Genomic DNA, 12063 nt, shown 5'->3' with positions numbered 1-12063 from the left:
AAGCAATGGTTCCTCTCTACACATGAAAATGTGCTACAAAACATAATTATGAAAATTGTTTAATGATTATATTGTGTTTTATAGTAATTTTTCCTACAGGCATTTTGAATTGGATTTCCATTTTAAGCCATAAATCATCATAATGGTTTTGTTTGGGGGTTTTCATCTTTATATATACAGTATGGTTTTCATATGTAAAAAAGACATGGCAGTGCACATCGCATACAATGCATGCGCACCATCATGACTCTTTTTGATCAGGATTTATCCTTTAACGCCCACATCAAATTAATCTCAAGGACCGCCTTTTTTCATCTACGTAACATTGCAAAAATCAGGCATATCTTGCCTCAAAACGATGCAGAGAAACTAGTCCTTGTTACTTCAAGGCTGGATTATTGTAACTCTTTATTATCAGGGTGTACCAAGAAGTCAGTCAAGTCGCTTCAGCTGATTCAAAATGCTGCAGCTCGTGTACTAACCAGAGTTAGGAAAAGGGACCACATTACTCCTGTTCTGGCTGCCTTACACTGGCTCCCTATAGAACACAGGATAGAATTTAAAATTATTCTCCTCGCCTACAAAGCCCTTAATGGGCAGGCGCCATCTTACCTTAAAGAACTCATTATACCCTACTGTCCTACTAGGGCATTGCGTTCCAAGAATGCAGGGTTGTTGGTTGTTCCTAGAGTCTCTAAAAGTACAATGGGAGCCAGAGCCTTTTCTTATCAAGCTCCACATTTGTGGAATCAGCTTCCAGTTTGTGTTCGGGCGGCAGACACCCTATCCGTTTTTAAGAGTGCGCTTAAGACCTTCCTTTTTGATAAAGCTTGTAGTTAGGGCTGATTAGATTCAGCCCCTAGTTTTGCTGATATAGGCTTAGACTGTTAGGGGTCACCTTACTTCTTCCTTCTCTCTGTCTATACCTGTGTACTCTCATGTTCCCATTAACCCAGCTTCCCCAAATGTCTTTTTGGTGTCTATTTTACGCTGGGATGCTGAGCCGTGGCGAATCCTGTTGCTGTGGTCCTGAGTCCTGGATCGCGAGCCCTAGATCCTGAGTCCTGAGTCCTGGATTTCGAGTCGTGGCTGAACCTGTCTCTGCGGTCCTGCCTGACTCTCATCATACTACTTCCCTGATGGCTCCCACAAGATTGTTGACATCCACGTGGATTCATCTTCTTATTACAGACACATGCATTTCCAAACATTTGGACTATGTTGTAAATGTATTATCTCTTCAATTTACACACGGCATCTATTGCACGTCTGTCCGTCCTGGGAGAGGGATCCCTCCTCTGTTGCTCTCCCTGAGGTTTCTCCCATGTTCCCCTTTAAACTGCGGGGTTTCTCTGGAAGTGTTTCCTTGTACGATTTGAGGGTCTAAGGACAGAGGGTGTCGTATTGTCATACTGATATTCTGTACAAACTGTGAAGACGACTGAGACAAATATAACATTTGTGATATTGGGCTGTATAAATAAACACTTATTGATTGATTGGTTGATTGATTGATTTTCTCAATCTGTCCCTTATTTATATTCTTTATTTCATTATTTTCTTTCATTTAGATTTTCTCTACTTTACTACTATACCAATTTTTCACAATAAAATATATATAAATATAAGTGTGAACAATAGAGGGAGAGAGAGAGTCAGGTAAACAGAGCTGCAGGTGTCCATCATGGTGACGTCAGTGGTTTCATCTGGTCTCGCGGCCGTCTCCCCCTTCACCATGACAACGACAGATTTCTAGCATCGTCATCAGAGAACAACCGTAGGCGCGTTTGCTCAGGATTTAAAGACGAATATTATGTACAAATATTATGTACAAATATCGTTAATTTACGGATAATTATTTAATGTAGGAAGGTTGTTTTTCTGTGTGGATGTGTCGGAGAGCAGGTGGATGCAGAAGAGGGTGTTTAACTGCGTGACCAACATGGCTCTTCTTCAGCATCCCCGCCTGCTGCTAGCTTGTTTCGTTGTGTTGTTGACCGCAGCCCGACCAACTGACGCTCGGTCTTTGCCAATATCGGATCTAAAATCCAAGATATCCAGCGTGGAGGATCTCCTGGAGGAGTTCCGCAAGCAGCTGCAGCAGGACCAGACGTACAAGGCAGCAGGCGATGTGGTTGACTCCTGTGTGGGCGACTTCAACGCCGTAGGGGAGCGCATCATCCGAGCCAAGGCCTCCATCGAGCAGGGGGCCACCTTCCTGCTGGCCCCGGACAGGGTGTTCTCCTGGAGGGACTGTCTGCACGCCTGCTGCTCCCAGCCGCACTGCACCGTGGCGGTGGTTCAGCAGGACCTGAGGCAGCCCGGGGACAGTCTCAGCTGCTACCTGTTCAACTGCACATACAGGAATAAAAATGTCTGCTCCTTCGCTCCTCAGCAGGGCTTCACCACATACAGCCGGAATCCCAACAACACGCAGGAACAACTCCCTGTTTCCCCCGGCAGCCCCGCGAGGAGGCCCGGGGAGGGACATCCAGAAGAGGAGAATACACAAGGTGGGATATGACAATAATCCTAATATCAAATGTATTGATCCATTATGTAGGAGGGAGGCATGGATAGCCTGTCAACCTATGGTTACATTATTTTTACATTAAAGCTTAATTAAGTAATGTGTAATTAAGTTAAGTGGGCGTTAGGTTTGGTCAACTAATCAGTATGCATATTCACCCAGTAGTTAGTTGATTAAAGTTTAAATTATGATAATAATAATAACAAAGTATATATGTGTGTACGCCTTGCTCATCGAGAACACTGCTGATAATATAGTGATTAGTATAATAAGTTTAATATTGGAAAGTATAATACAGGAATGTTTTTATATATTACTGGAATATAGAGGGTGAAGAATGTGGACCCAAATACATATGCCTGCTTCCTTGTCCATCTGGTTGGGCAAAGGTTGGTACATCAAACTTTACTGGGCTTTAGAAACCCGGACTACAGTCTCGGTTTAATCTCCCCTAAGTGGCATCATCACATTTGATAGACTTTACTTACAATTTTATGTCAGCTTTTTAAAATATATCTCACTACATGAGGGTTGACCTCTAGCATCTGCTACTTGTGATAAAACAGGCAGGGTGTGTTAATGATTTGCCTTTAAGGTTATGCAAATGAGATTAGGGCAACGAGACAAGTTGCATGTGTATTTGTGACAATGGCTATATTTATTTATTTCCATCAGAGCAAGAAAAATGCAGATTCTAGTCAATTTAAATCATATTATAGGTGGTGAAATAATAAGTAAAGTGCTGAAATAGTTTATCAACCAATTAGTTCATTTTAAGCAAGATTATCAAGTCAACATAATTCTTTGCATATTGCACATCCCAAAAATAGTAAGCATAATTCTTTACTTTCGTTCTTCTTACTGCAATTCTGTGATAAGAGCATCAAATAATAAGTGTAAATTGAAAAAGAGTGGGCATATAGACAGTACATGTCCGTTATATTATCATGGTCATCATTTGCTATCCTGGCTCCAAGATTGTGGAATGAGCTCCCCATTGACATCAGGACGGCAGATAGCTTGCACATCTTCCGGCGCAGACTGAAAACTCATCTCTTTCGACTCCACTTCGAGCGTTAGAACTATTAACAAAGCACTTATATACTAACAAAGGACTGGATTACCTAAAGCCAGTTGAGTAGCACTTGAAATGTTTGGCTCTATGAAACCTGATGTACTTATATGATTCTGTTTTCTTCAAGGTTGTGTCTTCCTGGTCGAATGTACTTATTGTAAGTCGCTTTGGATAAAAGCGTCAGCTAAATGCAATGTAATGTAATGTAATGTAATGGTCATCCTGTGTGATTCAGCAGATGAGCCCCCCCGCAGTGATGCTGGACAGGATGTGGTGATCCAGCTGCCCACAGACTGGGCCGTCCTGGATGGGCGGGACAGCGTGGACGACCACAGGATCAGCTACTACGAGTGGACTCTCGTTAAGGGAGACACTGCCATCAATATGAAGGTCTGTATCAATAAAAGCCAATCTTGTTGTAAAATCATTCTTTACAGTGTCATTTGGATGCTCTATGTGAGCCTTTGACCTAAGATTTTCATCGTCATAACTACACTGTAGCTATGCATGTATAACTAATAAAAGCCTTGAATTTTGAACCTTGAAAACCTGAAAACAAACACAAGAGGAAAGACAGACTGAAATAACAAATTATACTGGAATAAAACTCTACTGCTCTCTCTTCTTTCAGGGAGCAGATGTTTTCCACATTTCCATATGCAGTTTGAATAGTCACAAATGTCCCTCCCAGACACCAGTGTCAAATGGCTGTTTAGCAGTTAAGTCAACACAGAGGCTTGTGGCCAGAGCTCCATAATACTGCACTGTACAAACAGAGATAGAGTTTATTACGTGCAAATCAGCTCTAAGCACAGCCGCAATGTTGGAACAAGCCCTTTGTTTACTGCCTGAGAGCCACCATGAGGAGACCAACTTAACCCTTAGATGCATAAGTGGGTCCTTTTTGACCCGGTGAGGTGGTTTTCTTGAAGTATCTTTGTAATTACATTTTTTTATCATTTCATATTGCTATTCCTCAAAAAACATGTTTTGGATATCATGCCATTCAAATTTTAAATTTAAATGTTATACATTTTAAGAAATTGTAGTTTTTGTATTTCTACCCCAAGCTTCCATAAGTGGGTCAAAAATGACCCGCATGCATTTCCTATGGGATCCTCTGGGAACCTTTGATTCTTATCACCTGTTGCTGTCAGGAATACATTCACTGTGGACCACACAGACGACATCACAAGTGACACCTCTCAGGAAGATTATTATACACAGCAAGATCTGATACCTGTCAGTATAATAATAATAATACATTATATTTGTATAGGGCTTTTCAAGGACTCAACATGGCTTTACAATAAGGGAAGGTTAGGGTGGGGGGTATAGGATTATCAAACTTGATCAACCGGCATGGATTGATGGGGGGTGGGCTATGAGTAGACAAGAGGAGAAGAGATGAGTTTTGAAAGGGGACTGGAACACTGTGAGGGTCTCAGAATAGCGGAGATCTTTGTATCGATGTTCAAAACGTTTTTTTTCAAAATGTAAAAAAAATGTCTAAAATTATAAATAGTGAAAATTAAATCTAAAATATTTCTAGTGTGAACCAAAATATAATACTAAATATTATACAAGTGATTTTTCTTAACCAAAAACGGCATAAAAACACATATTATTCTAATACGGGTCCTTTTTGACCCACTTATGGACGAGTGTAGGGTCCAGTCACTCGTGCATCTAAGGGTTAAGAGTGTCTTCTTAAAGTCTGAGAACACATGCGATTCATTCAAATTTGAACCCTTTTTTATGTGTCAAAGGCGACTCATCCTGGGCTGTTGAAGATCAGCGGTCTGCAGGAGGGCGTATACTCCTTCCAGATGACTGTCACAGACACAGCGGGACAGAAGAGCTCTGACAACGTCTCCGTCACTGTGCTGGCACCAAAACACCAAGCAGAAGGTGATGAGTTCACCAAAACATTTATCTTTGTTTGTTTTTGAAGTGAGCCCATTTCAAAGTTTTGAAGACATGCATCACTGGGTTTTGTTTTCACAGCACAAGAGTATTTCAATGTGTGTATCTGTAACTTTCTGTGCCTACAGTGTGCACGGGTTCCTGTTCAAAGTACCAGTTTAAGTGTGATGACGGCTGCTGTATTGACATCACCTACGCCTGTGACGGGAAGCAGCACTGTACCGACCGCTCGGACGAAGACTTCTGCCCAAAATGTTAGAAACTCTTTTTGTTTAGAAATGATATTGATGATGTTTGAAAGCAATTGTACAGACCTCCTCAGGATGAATTGGTTATTCTGGGATTTCTTTAGTTGAAAGCAACAGGAAGTCGGTGACCCACCCTGCTGATGAGTCAAACCGTCCTGCAGCGCAGACGGAGGAGACAGGGGACGGCTCCATGCTGCAGTTAGGGCTCGGAAAGACCATCGAGAACGTCCCACCTCCTATGGACAGGAGCTACGCCGGTCCCCCACAAAGTCCCGGTCAGCAGGAGGCTCCGGTCGGCCAAGGTACGTTTGTTTTGACGTTTGATGATTCTCTTTCAGAATAACATAAAGGGTTGGGAAGGTTACTTGTGATTCAATTATAAATGACCTGTTTTAAAATGTTGCTAGTAACCCATTCCCAATATCAGAATATTGAAATAACGTGACTCGCCAAACAGACAAAAATACAAGTAAACAGAAATACAGGGAGACAGAGAAACGAAGAGCTTGATTTGACATTGGGACAAAAAGACAAGAAGACTAGGACACAAATATACAAGAATTAAATGAACAAAGTCAAAAGGAAACAAGGAGGCAAGGAGACAAAAAGACAAGAAGACTAGGACACAAAGATAGAAGAATTAAATGAACAAAGTCAAAAGGAAACAAGGAGGCAAGGAGACTAAGACACAAAGATACAATAATTAAATGAACAAAGTCAAAAGGAAACAAGGAGACACGGAGGCAAGGAGACAAAAAGACAAGAAGACTAAGACACAAAGATACAAGAATTAAATGAAAAAGTCAAAAGGAAACAATGAGACAAGGAGGCAAGGAGACAAGAAGACTAGGACACAAAGATACAATAATTAAATGAACAAAGTCAAAAGGAAACAAGGAGACAAGGAGGCAAGAAGACAAGAAGACTAGGACACAAAGATACAATAATTAAATGAACAAAGTCAAAAGGAAACAAGGAGACAAGAAGACAAGAAGACTAAGACACAAAGATACAAGAATTAAATGAACAAAGTCAAAAGGAAACAAGGAGGCAAGGAGACAAGAAGACTAGGACACAAAGATACAATAATTAAATGAACAAGGAGGCAAGAAGACAAGAAGACTAAGACACAAAGATACAAGAATTAAATGAACAAAGTCAAAAGGAAACAAGGAGGCAAGGAGACAAGAAGACTAGGACACAAAGATACAAGAATTAAATGAACAAAGTCAAAAGGAAACAAGGAGGCAAGGAGACAAGAAGACAAGAAGACTAAGACACAAAGATACAAGAATTAAATGAACAAAGTCAAAAGGAAACAAGGAGGCAAGGAGACAAGAAGACTAGGACACAAAGATACAATAATTAAATGAACAAAGTCAAAAGGAAACAAGGAGGCAAGAAGACTAGGACACAAAGATACAATAATTAAATGAACAAAGTCAAAAGGAAACAAGGAGGCAAGGAGACAAGAAAACTAGGACACAAAGATACAAGAATTAAATGAACAAAGTCAAAAGGAGACAAGGAGGCAAGGAGACAAGAAGACTAAGATACAGGAAGAGAAGGGAGAAAAGAAGACAACTTGACAAAGAAACAAGGACACAAGGCTACTAAGAAGAAAATAATAATAAGACAAAGAGACCAGAGAAAAAAGGCAAAAAAACAAGGACACCAGGAGACAACGAGAAGACAAATAGACAAAGAGACAAGGAGACAAAGAGAAGAGGAGCTGAATTAGACATTGGGACAAAAAGACAAGAAGACTACAAGGATAGAAGGAGATAAAAGACACCAAGATACAAAGAGACAAGAATAAAATGTACAAAGTCAAAAGGAAACAAGGAGACAAAGAGACAAGAAGACTGAGATACCGGAAGACAAGGGAGAGAAGAAGACAACTTGACAAAGTAACAAGGACAACCAGGAGACAAAGAAAAAAAGAGACAAGGAGACGAGACTTGCCAAACATACAAATAAAGGCAGGAGGAAAAGAAAAAGACTTCCATTTTGCTTTTATTCTGTATGCAAAGCAGGAAACGGTAACGTCGCCTGCAGTGCTTCTTATTCCTTCAGCTGAAAACGTTTATTATTCAAGGACTTTTTTTGGCACAGTCTTGCCGTTATTGGATGAATTAGTAGCAGCAACAGAACTCGTATAAAGGACATTTACCTACGTGCAAATGTCATTTTTTCGGTTTGCTAATTTCTTAGGAAACATCTTTGCAGGCTGGGATGCTTCTCAGCAAAAATTATAATCTTTGATAAAGTCCTTTTGCAATAACTTCGATATCTGTGATGTTGTTCCCATTATATGACTGGATGTGAATCTATTAGCATCACCAGTGCAGTATCCCTTTGTAAAGAGGCAGAGGTTTTTACTTTGTGGACAAAGTAGCAGATGGAGTCTCTGTAGGCAGCCATTGAGTCAGAGCACTGAGCTTCAAATGCTGGCCAAATCACAGAGGCACTCAGCATTCTGCGGGAAAGCAGCTCTTTGCCTGCTCCTCTGAGTGCTGGAACAAAGCCCCTCTGTCCCCTCCGCCATCTGATCCCTCAGTCAGGCTGAGACTCTCCCCCATCGGTATTTTACCGCATGTATTACATTCTCAGGAGTCTTTCTTTCTTTGTGTCATGAATGCTCAGTCTTGTGTGTAAATGCTTGGCAAACTAAGACGATACCTCATTGTTTAGGAGAGAGAGAGAGAAGTCCAGCATCACAGGTCTAACAGGCTGAATAACTAACCCCCCCCCACCCTCAGCAAAAACCCCAACCTGACACTCACCATCGATGGCAGTGGAGTAATATTTGACCCCACCCTCTCCTTCGAGCCTCACATCCGCCAAGTTGTTAAAATCAAATTTTTCCACCTCCGCCATATTGCTAAACTCCGTCCCTTTCTCACCCGCCCTGCAGCTGAGCGACTCATTCACGCCTTCATCTCTTCCCGCCTCGACTACTGTAACTCACTCCTCTACGGCATCAGCACTACATCCCTCAGTAGACTCCAGCGTGTTCAGAACGCAGTCGCCAGACTCCTCACCCACACCAAATCATGGCATCACATCACCCCGGTCCTCAAAGAACTCCACTGGCTTGCCGTCTCTCACCGCATCCATTACAAACTCCTGGTCCTCACATACAAAGCCCTCAACCATCTGCCCCCCCCCCCCCCCTACCTCACTGACCTCCTCACCCTCTACCAAATCCCCCGGTCCCTCAGATCCACCTCAGCCGGTGTTTGCCAAGGCCAAACTCCGGAGCTTTGGGGACAGAGCCTTCTTCGGCAGCCCCGAAGCTCTTGAACTCCCTCCCCCAAGACCTCCGTGAGTCTGAGTCCCTCACCCTGTTCCAGTCCCACCTCAAGACTCATCTCTTCAACTCTGTATATCCATAAGCCCCCCCCCCCCATTATTTATTTTTTTGTTTTGTTGATTTTGTTTGTTTTGGCCTGTCCTTGTTTGTCTACCCTCCCCCCGACTGTAAAGCGTCTTTGAGTTAGAGAAAAGCGCTATATAAATATAGTTTATTGTTATTATTATTATTATTATTATTAAATGACCAAAATGAACTCTAGTTTTCCATCTAACTATAACTCTGTTGTTGTAGATCCATGTGCTGCAGCTCCAGTTGTCGGACCCTGTAAAGGCACCTTTCCACGCTGGTACTACGACCACAATGGGGGAGAATGCAAACACTTCCTGTACGGCGGTTGCCAGGGCAACCATAACAATTTCCTCCAGGAATCTGACTGCGTCAGCGAATGTATACAAAAAGGTGAGAATGTGCTTCTTGTGGGTGTTTATGTTTTCTAAATGTAATTTAAAAATGACGTAAAAACAACATGTTAACATCTTTTAGGCCCGGCTTTCAAACCGGCAACTGCAGCTCCACCAATCACCAAACCGACTGAGATAGGTAAAGTGCATTCAATCAAACTTTATTGAAAAATCAGTGTATGTTAGCTATAAAGTCTAAGTTCTATTTGTGAAGGAAGTGAGTCGGAAGACATGTTCTACCAAGGAAGCGTCCTCGACTGAAGTCTAAATTCTATTTGTATTTTTTTTAAGCTGCCCCTAAAGTCTCTCAGAGCCAACCAGAGAGCAGCTTCCCCATCGCCAAACCATTTCCAGTACGAGGAGGGCATCCACCACCTGAGTCAGGTAAAGTTTAACCCAGTGAACTTCGTGTTTTATGTGTAGTTCTCTTCCTAATTCCCTTTACGCTTCCTCCTGAAGGTGCGATCCTGCCTCTGGCTCTCGGCCTCATCATCACCTCTCTGCTGCTGCTCATGATCGGCTGTCGACTCAGACTCGTTCGACACAAGATTAAGAAAACCCGCCCCCTTACCACAGAGGAGTCAGATTACCTCATCAACGGCATGTACCTGTAGCCAATCAGCAAACACGTGAGATCTGAGAAACAGTGGGTGTTGTTGTCTGAGCCTGGACTTTTTGATTTTGCTCTCCCAACTCTCTTCTGTTTCTGAACCTCCCCGCACAGACTGAACCCTTCTGACTTGGTAAACTGATAGATGCTCCCTTCAAAGCCACATATTCAGATGCTTGTCATTCATACTTACGTCTTAAGAAATATCTGCGATGGAAGAGCTCGTATTTAGATACTGATATACAGCTGTCTGCATTACCCCCAATGACTTCTGGGATACATGCAGTACAAGAGTCTTGGGGTGTTTCTCAATGTCAAGGACGCTTCCTTAGTAGGACATGTCTTCCGAGTCACTTGCTTCAGAAGTTAGGCAAGAATCCTTCCTGGCATTCGGAAAACGAAGAATGGAACAGGCGAGCAAGTGTCCAGGTGTGCTCATATGAGGCCCCGTCTTACATTCTCCGCAACAGATTTTGGGAAATTGGTCCGTGCGCAAAGCATTGTGGGGATTTTAAGACCTTGGAGGATACACATCTCGGTAGAATTCCAAGGAGCTTGGCCATTGGAACAGTCCTTCGGCGGGTCTCGATGACGTAGCATCCTTGAAATAGTGGCTCTGGAGCATCCTTCCTTGACATTGAGAAACACCCTTGGTCCCCTTTTTGAACATGTATTTTATTCCTCCAAAAATCAGCTGAATATCAAACATATCAACAATGCATCCCATCTACTGCTACACACATGCATGCCGTATTTCTGCCACTGGATGGCACCAATGTGGCATGTTAGTGGTGAGGATGTTACCGTTATTTCACTTGCCAGAAGCCACACATGTAACACATTGGAGTGCCTGATATAGTGCGCTTTTTTGACTGCTTAACAATCAGCCACAACTTTTTCCTTAAGCCATAGCAAGTTGGTCAAAATCTATTTCTTTGTAAGTTTTGTTGTATATTGTTCTTTAAAAAACAAACTTGTGTGTTGGGGAATAATTGGCCCTGCATGTCCTCCTTCGCCCTCTGACGCAGCTGACCAACCCTGAGCAGCCGCTATCTCCCGTAAGGAGGGGCTGCCCTAGCATTTAGTTGATGTTACCAGTTTGTGACCGGGCAACTCTCGGTCAGAGATAGTTATTGTTGTGGGACACCTGGAACACATCCTTCTCGGGGTGTAGATGACCCCGAGCCATAAGCGACAACAAATGTGATTCAGTGTCCTCAGCTGTTTAGTCTATCTATTGAAGAATGTGGATTATTCCACTTTGAACTCGTTAAAACCTGGAGCTACAGGAGGGCTCTTCAGAATTGATTGTGGCATCTCAACCGTGTGGTCGTGACATGTCGTGTGAATTCTCCGGCCCAAGCTCCAAATAAACCGTCAGTGTTTGCCATCAAAGCTCCAGCTCTCCTCGTGTCTCTGAGTCCTGTCTCCAATTGCTTCAGAACTTTCCCCCACAATGTGGAGTATATTATATGTGCGCTTGTGTATTCCCTCAAAGTGCTGTCTTATCATGTGAGATATTAAAGTGTATTATATATATCTGTTGACAAAGTAGTTAACAAAAATGAACTTGAAATATTTCCCCATACCCTAGCACAGTGGTTCTCAAACTTTTTTCACTCATGTACCCCCTTTGAAAAAAAAAATTCAGCCAAGTACCCCCTGATCAGCGCAAAAACTATTTGTTAAGGAAAAAAAGCCTATATAAAGAGGTACAGTGCTGCACCATCAGTGTCTGATTTATTAAAACAGCAACCTTGTAACTGAGAAACACTTAAATGCTACACTTCAAATGTTTACAATCCATCACAAAATTCATGGCAAACCAATTTTAACATCATGTAATAACACTGAGACGACATTAGTTGCATTGAACTGATCTTTTTAATAAGTT

The 12063-nt window shown here is 42.2% G+C and overlaps 1 protein-coding gene across 2 annotated transcripts; it reads left to right on the top strand.

Moving 5' to 3' along the window:
- Nucleotides 1-1707: 1707 nt before the first annotated feature.
- lrp11 (low density lipoprotein receptor-related protein 11) lies at nucleotides 1708-11441 on the top strand. Of its 2 annotated transcripts, none has more exons than XM_034199107.1 (9): nucleotides 1708-2513; nucleotides 3841-3995; nucleotides 5375-5516; nucleotides 5660-5785; nucleotides 5884-6081; nucleotides 9390-9557; nucleotides 9642-9698; nucleotides 9851-9943; nucleotides 10019-11441. In XM_034199107.1, the coding sequence occupies exons 1-9, from the start codon at nucleotides 1910-1912 to the stop codon at nucleotides 10171-10173; spliced, it is 1698 nt and encodes a 565-aa protein (XP_034054998.1). In that variant the 5' UTR covers nucleotides 1708-1909; the 3' UTR covers nucleotides 10174-11441. The 2 variants fall into 2 exon arrangements, with proteins under 2 accessions (XP_034054998.1, XP_034054999.1); XM_034199108.1 differs by having other exon boundaries at nucleotides 1709-2513; nucleotides 3844-3995.
- Nucleotides 11442-12063: the final 622 nt, after the last annotated feature.

This window comes from Gymnodraco acuticeps, unplaced genomic scaffold (assembly GCF_902827175.1).
Source record: "Gymnodraco acuticeps unplaced genomic scaffold, fGymAcu1.1, whole genome shotgun sequence".
Lineage (NCBI taxonomy): Eukaryota > Metazoa > Chordata > Actinopteri > Perciformes > Bathydraconidae > Gymnodraco > Gymnodraco acuticeps.
This window is presented reverse-complemented; position numbering and strand designations above follow the sequence as displayed.

What these genes read in the sequence shown, in the direction of transcription:
- lrp11 (XM_034199107.1), top strand. Translation starts at nt 1,910, where the DNA reads ATGCAGAAGAGGGTGTTTAACTGCGTGACCAACATGGCTCTTCTTCAG. An exon ending in ACACTGCCATCAATATGAAG is followed by an intron (nt 3,996 to 5,374) that starts GTCTGTATCAAT and finishes TATGTGTCAAAG; the next exon opens with GCGACTCATCCTGGGCTGTT. An exon ending in CACCAAACCGACTGAGATAG is followed by an intron (nt 9,699 to 9,850) that starts GTAAAGTGCATT and finishes ATTTTTTTTAAG; the next exon opens with CTGCCCCTAAAGTCTCTCAG.